Source organism: Zea mays, chromosome 4 (genome assembly GCF_902167145.1).
Source record: "Zea mays cultivar B73 chromosome 4, Zm-B73-REFERENCE-NAM-5.0, whole genome shotgun sequence".
Classification (NCBI taxonomy): Eukaryota; Viridiplantae; Streptophyta; class Magnoliopsida; order Poales; family Poaceae; genus Zea; species Zea mays.
Window position 1 is genome coordinate 196,129,443 of NC_050099.1, and position 7,315 is coordinate 196,136,757.

At 48.4% G+C, this 7,315-nt stretch overlaps 1 protein-coding gene across 3 annotated transcripts; it reads left to right on the forward strand.

Annotated features, from left to right (window-relative positions):
* The first annotated feature begins 3,382 nt into the window (after positions 1-3,382).
* LOC100193848 (uncharacterized) lies at positions 3,383-4,413 on the forward strand. Of its 3 annotated transcripts, none has more exons than XM_008678381.4 (2): positions 3,383-3,531; positions 3,697-4,413. In XM_008678381.4, exon 2 carries the CDS (start codon positions 3,713-3,715, stop codon positions 4,034-4,036), a length of 324 nt encoding a protein of 107 aa, XP_008676603.1. In that variant the 5' UTR covers positions 3,383-3,531; positions 3,697-3,712; the 3' UTR covers positions 4,037-4,413.
* The last annotated feature ends 2,902 nt before the right edge of the window (positions 4,414-7,315 follow it).

The following is a 7,315-nucleotide window of genomic DNA, read 5'->3' on the forward strand; positions in this document are numbered from 1 at the left end:
CCATGCATCTGTATCAGCTGGGTGCACCATGACATTTGGATTCTCACGTACCCCTTCTTTGTGCCACCTCATGTGTCTGGCTGTATTCTTGGAGATGAACAAACGTTTCAACCGAGGTATGAGAGGCATGTAACGAAGCTGCTTACGTGCAATCTTCGTAGTCACGGTCAAACCATCGTCGTTTTCAACCTCAACGAATCTACGCTCACCACATACAGTACACTTCTTCTCACCTGCGGTCTCCTTCCAGAAAAGCATACAATTATTTTCACAGACATCGATTTTTTCGTAGTCCATACCGAGGCCAGATAACAGCTTTTTAGACTGATACATGTCCTTTGGCATCTTGTGATTCTCCGGAAGTACATCACGGATCAAGTTCAAAAGTTCCTTGTAACAGTTGTTTGAGAATGCAAACTTAGACTTAATAGCCATAAGTCGAGTCACAAATACAAGGACGGTCACTTTTGTGTGCTCATGCAACGGCTCTTCGGCAGCTTTAAGGAGCTCGAAGAACTTCTGAACCTTAGGTGTAGCTGGATCCTCAAACTCGGTGGGTTGACCGGGGTTCTCTGAATCGACGGTTAGAAACTCATGGCGTACATCGTCAAGCATCTCTTCCATCCTATCGTAGTCCTCCTCTTCATGTGACTGAACTTCCGATACAATACGAGGAGGTGGGTCCTCACCGTGGTGCACCCACACCTCATAGCCTGGCATATAACCGTTCTTGCAAATATGTATCGACATAGTCCTCCTGTCAAGGAAATTAATGTTCCGACACTTGCTACAAGGGCACCTAACATCGGTTCCAGTCTCTGACCGAGCAAAAGCATGGTCGAGAAAAGCATCAGTCTTGGCCACCCACTCACTTGATAGAGCACCTCTTTTCTTCCAACCTTCATACATCCATCGACGATTCTCCTCCATACTAGCTACGAGACGTTAACTTAATTAGATAAGTAATGCACGGGCCATCCGTTTTTACGAAGAAATCACGCCCCTACATCTGTAGGAAAGGATAGGTCCTAAACCCACCCAGGAGTGACCGACGAGGCCGTGTTTATGACAAGACATGTGGTCGTGCGAAATTTCGGCAGCATAACCCCGTTGTTCTCCAATCGCACGCCTAAAAATGGTGCAATTGGAGAACAGAGAGGTTATGCTGCCGAAACTAAGCAGGAGCACATGCTTTTGTCATAAACACAGACTCTGTCGGTCACCCCGAGGCTGTCCAATAAAGGGACAATTCCGGCCCAACATACCTCACATGCGTCGCTTGTAAGGTGTGTTGGGCCGAAACGGGTGACGCTTAGGTTTCGTTAACTTAATTAGTTATGATTACTAATTAACCACACTAATACAATAGTCACTAATTAACCAAACTAATACAATAGCACTACAAAAAATCATTTCACGGGACACTAAATCAAATAAAACAACCTTATTTCCGAGGGCTTAATAATTACCCTCGGAAATTAAAAGTTTAAATTATATAGCGACTAATAAATAAATTAAAACAAGATAATTTAATTGCATAATTAAATTAAGCCGTCGGACATAACAAAACTAAACATTGCTATCAAACAATATATGCATATACAAAATTATACTAAACATTATAAAATTCCTTACTTTGGCGGACGATTAGCGTACGCCGACGGGGTCGGGGCGGGCGCCGGTGGCGTCGGGGACGGGGGCAGAGGCTCCGGCGGCCGCGGGCAGCGTCGGGGCGGCTCCGGTGTCGCTTGGGCGGCGGTGGAGTTGCCGGTCGACGCGGTGGTGTCGCTTGGGCGGCGGTGGAGTCGCCGGTCGGGTGCGGGCTGGGCGTCGGGACGGGGCTGGGCGATGGTGGCGTCGGGACGGGGCTGGGCGATGGCGGCGGCGGCGTGTGCTACGCGGCGACGGCGGCGGCGGCGTGTGCTAGGCGGCGAGCGGGAGACAGAAATGAAACCGACGCGGGCGCGGGGGGTCGGTTAAAATCCTTTACTTCCGACGGCCACCTAGGGAACCGTCGGACATAAGCTTATGTCCGACGGCTTATCTGACAGCCGTCGGACATAAGCTTATGTCCGACGGTCCGCCTCCCAGCCCTTGGATATTCTCCCTTATGTCCGACGGCTGCCAGCGGCCGTCGGACATACGCTTATGTCCGACGGTCTCCTAGGCAGCCGTCGGACATAACGGAGCCGTCGGACTTGTATCGTTTTACTGTAGTGTATGCAAAGGCATGTACGGGTACGACGGTGGAATCGATCGCCGTTCGATTAATAATAAAGCGTATGTTTACCTAATTAAAGTGGCGCGCCTTCTATTAGAATCAATTTAATTCAGTAGTGAGGATAATGTCTCACGCTCTATTACATTTACAGCGAAGTCGAAACAGTGTTTCCATCATATATCTATTTACGTCCTTTAATTTATGGCTAGCTAGTTAGGTCAGAAATGAATCCTCTATTCATGAAGATCATTATTCAAGGTATTAAGATTTTCATGGGTTCAAGGAATCTCTATTTGATAACTAACGGAGCACTCTTGTCTTCTACTGCTAGTAGTATATATTAAAAGGGAATTAAACTTAGAAGTTATAATAATGCTAAAATTTGGACTTTAGGAATTTTTTTTATCGTTATCATAATCGTAGACAACGTAATAAGATATTACGGTCTAAACTATACTAAGAACAACCTAATGCTTTTACTAATTGTCATAATCTTCTCTTAAGCACTTTGGTTACTAGAACACATACAAGAGTATGAAGCAGCCTGTCCAAGCGCTGCAAATAGCCGGCCGACCAAGGGGTATTAATAGGCCTGTATATGCCAAGAAACTAGTAGTACATATATATATCGGTTCTTTTCAGTGGGCACGATAGAAATGGCACCGGAATTATTCCTAGGCCAAACTCTGATTTTAGTTATCTTAGAATTATTGAAAATCTAACATAGAGAGCTATATATAACTTCGAACTGATATCAAATCAATTTGAGCATATTCAAAATCAGGAGATATATAAGGCTAATCCATCCATCTCTTTGTCATGACACATCTTTCAACCTCAATCTCTTTTGTTATCTTGAGCTTCTTGCTTGACTTCTTGACCAGAATCATCGCCGCGCGCACTTTGTCCCTTTAGTCATAGATCCAGTTACCAAATTATATGTGGCACAAAAGCATAGCCATATATTTGAATTTATTATCCATTGACCAAAATTTCTACGGATAATTCCGTACTAATATAAGTTATCAAATACTAATACGCTATGAGAGACAGGAGCTAGCATAAATGGGGTGAAGTGAAGGGGGAGAGACGAAGGGAGTGATAGCATGCATGGACCAGATGAGCAACTTCGTCTGTATTGTATTTATATACGAAGTAAATAACAGCATTGACCTCCCCTCTCCCCTACCTCCCCTACTATATAACAGGCCCCTGGAATCCATGGAAGCCCCACAATAACCAGGAGCGAGCTACCTGCGAAGCCACATCTCTCCTTCCACTTCATCGATAGTACGCATCTCCATATTCAGGTAAATAACATCGTCTGCATGCCGCGCGCCCCTAATAGCATCTCGATCACATTTTTGTGTTCTTGACTTCTCCTCTGGAAGCCTTGTTGTTTAACAAAGTTATATCAGTCGGTCGATCTTTGGACCCACATGTAAATCTTGGTCCGCGTCCGCCGTGCAGTGCAGAGGCACAAGCTAAGCCATGAGCAACGGTGGTAACCGCAGCAGGGGCGGCGCGAGGTTCGAGCTGCAGCTGCACCTGTCGCCGCCGCCGCCGGCTAGGAGGGTGGAGGTGGACGGCGGAGGCGACGGCAGCGACTCGTCGTCGTCCCCGAGCTCGTGCGTGTCGTCGGACGGCAGCCCAGGGAGCAAGTCGCCGATGGTGATCGGCGCCTGCACGCGGTGCATGATGTACTGCATGGTGGCCAAGAAGGACTTCCCCACCTGCATCAACTGCAAGCAGCCCTGCCTCGTGGACCTCCTCCACTGCTCTGGCGCCGGCGGCAGCGGCGGCAAGGCCAAGTGAAAGGACGGTCAGCGTGTCGTACCGTACCCCGGCCGTCGGTCCAGTTGATGCTCATACGGATGGTTAGCTCAGACCTTAGCTTGTGGGCTTTGTGCGCTCATCTCGAGGCGCGGTGGGGGAGTGACCGCCGTTGGATCATCCACTGGATGGACATGGCCTACTTGGTTTAGTAATAGGCTAGTGTAGTACTCCCCCTATTAGCTAGCTGCTGATGCTATTAGCTTATCTTCGTTTATGATGTTGTTGCTTCTTTAACCGCGGCATCGGTATGTGATCGCCGGCGTGGTTCACTGCCTATTATTGTTGCTGGCAATGGTTTTTAGCTGTAACAATGCTATGTTTAAATGGAGAATGTCATCTTTCGATGGTTGTTTCTAGAAACAAGAATAGGCTGAGTTGTGAGTACAAATAGCCTCCAAGGGTGATCCTCACTCAGCATAGTCCGGGCTGCTGCACATATTTGATGCTCGCTAATAGGATATGTTTGGTTTGAGAAATAACCTAGTCCATCATCTTTGTAGAAAACGGTAACGCCTAAGAGGGGGAGGGGTAAATTAGAACTTATAAAACTTTCTCTAAACTAGGCCACAAATAATTATCTAGAGCAAAAACTATGTAAATAAATAATCTATAATGTGCAAACTAGGTTTTGTCTGAGTGTTGTTATCTCTACCGCAAAAGCTAAGTTTCAATGTAAATAATCTATCAAAAAGATAAGATTGAAACTTAAGTACTTAATGTAAATGTGAAAGGTAAAGAGCAAGGTAGATATGCAAACTCTTGTGCATGAAGCTGGTATTTTTACCGAGGTATCCGGAACCACGCAATGTCCCGACTAATCCTCGTTGGTGCCCCTACACAAAGAGAAGCCCACGCGAGGGCCAAGCACCACGGTCGAGTAACTCCATGTAGAGAGCCACGAGCCTTTCTCCACACGCAAGTGGTGCTCCGCTTCTGGCTCATCTCGGACGCTCCCCGCCGTATCCACTATCGAGCTTCCAGTCGAAATGCCGCGAGCCTCGTTCCCTCCGGTACACGGTGGCGGCCATGACACAAACGTGGTTGTCACGGTCTTGCAAGACTCTCGCTCCACTCGGTACAATTACAACGGCTCGCGAAAGAGCCTAGTGGTTGTGTGGTTTTTTCTAAACTCACTCAACTAACTAGTATTCACCTAGAGCAAGCGCTAATGTGGTCTAACTAACTTAAGCACTTCGCAAAGCACCTACGCTAATAACCGAGTGATTCTATTAAGCACTTGGGTGTTTGAGCACTTGGAAATGTCTACAATATGCCTTGATATGTTGCTTGGGCTCCTACACATTGAAATGACCGGTTGGGGGTATTTATAGCCTCCCCCCACAATTATAGCCGTTGGAGAGAATCGAAGCAATAACTTTGTATTGTAGATCGACAAGCACACACACGGTGTCCTTTGTACGCAGCGCGGTCCGCCCCATCCGCGATCTACGGCGCAGATTTTATATTAGCTAATCTCGCTGGCACCCCTTGGATTGAAGATCGACGATGCGGATTCAATTAGTCGAAGGGGTATGGCGCTCTAATCATCACCGTCCAACACGCATCCAACGGCCTAACCCCATTCTCCCACCTCTATCCGTGGCCGAGCGACGGCGACGAATCCACCCGCGATGGAGTAAACTCCGGCGAGCTCCCACAGGATGCTCCGGGTCATAATACCTAACTCCCAGTAGTCTAATGCGATGCACACGATATTAGGAATGGGATTGGTCCATAGTTACCCGCAATCGCACCATGACGAAGCCTGACCCTGGCAACCGGCGCAACGAGGCGGCGAAGAAGATCACGGCGACGAATTCCCGTGGCCACACTGGTCTTCTCGGTCCGATACGCCGCAGCACGATTCACCGGACCCAGGCAAAACTCCACGGCCAACGAAGGGCACCGAAACTCCACGGCGGCGACGCAATCACGTTCTCCCAGCACCGACACACTCGCAATTTCGTAATGGCAGATGAGAAATTGGGGAGGGGAAAGGCTTAGGATCGTGGTGCATCATATACGCGTGGGTTAGCGGGGTCGTGCAATGGGTCCCGAGGCCTGCGGGGCGCACCACCATGGCCGGGATTTGTTACGTGCCGTGAGACTCAGACGGAGGAGGGGGGAAGGAACTGACCGGTGGATCCCAGGTGAACGTGACTACCGAAAGGGAAATGTGCCCTTGGGCCATTTCTATAAGTATTTTGGTGATTAGATGCCCAACACATTAATTGAATTCTTATGTGCAAAATGTGTGAAGAGTGCAAATCAAAGCATAAGGTATGTTTCTAGACTTAGTATATTATTTTGTATACTAATGTGTTTATCTAAGTGCTAGAAACAGTGACAAAAGAAGAAGAAAAGAGAAGGAAAAGAGTTGGGTGTGTGCAGCCAACACCAACTCTAGCCAGGCACACCGGACTGTCCGGTGGTGCACCGGACAGTGTCCGGTGCGCCAGGCTGGCTGGCGGTGAACCGCCTGCTCTCGGGAAAACGCAGAGGCGTACGGCTATAATTCACCGGACTATCCGGTGGTGCACCGGACTGTCCGGTGAGCCAACGGTCGCCAGCGCCAACGGTCGGCTGCGCAATCCACGGGCACGCGTGGCCCGCAGCAACGGTCGGGTGGGCACACCGGACTGTTTGGTGCGCCAACCGACACCGAGGACCAACGGTCGGATGCGCCAGATATGGAAGGAGATCACGCACCAGACAGCTACAGTTACTGTCCGGTGGTGCACCGGACTGTTGAAAGTCGCCTAGAGGGGGGTGAATAGGGCGAATCTGAAATTTACAAACTTAATCACAACTACAAGCCAGGTTAGCGTTAGAAATATAAACGAGTCCGAGAGAGGGTGCAAAACAAATCGCAAGCGAATAAAGAGTGTGACACGAGGATTTGTTTTACCGAGGTTCGGTTCTCGCAAACCTACTCCCCGTTGAGGTGGTCACAAAGACCGGATCTCTTTCAACCCTTTCCCTCTCTCAAACGGTCCCTCGGACCGAGTGAGCTTCTCTTCTCAAATCAATTGGGAACCAAACTTCCCGCAAGGACCACCACACAATTGGTGTCTCTTGCCTTGTTTACAATTGAGATGATCGCAAGAACGAATGAGAAAACGAAGCAATCCAAGCGCAAGAGCTCAAAAGAACACAACAAATCTCTCTCACTTAACACTAAAGCTTTTGTGGAATTGGGAGAGGATTTGATCACTTGGGTGTGTCTAGATTTGAATGCTAGAGCTCTTGTAAGTAGTT

Coding starts and splice junctions, on each gene's coding strand:
- LOC100193848 (XM_008678381.4), top strand. CDS start 3,713: ATGAGCAACGGTGGTAACCGCAGCAGGGGCGGCGCGAGGTTCGAGCTG.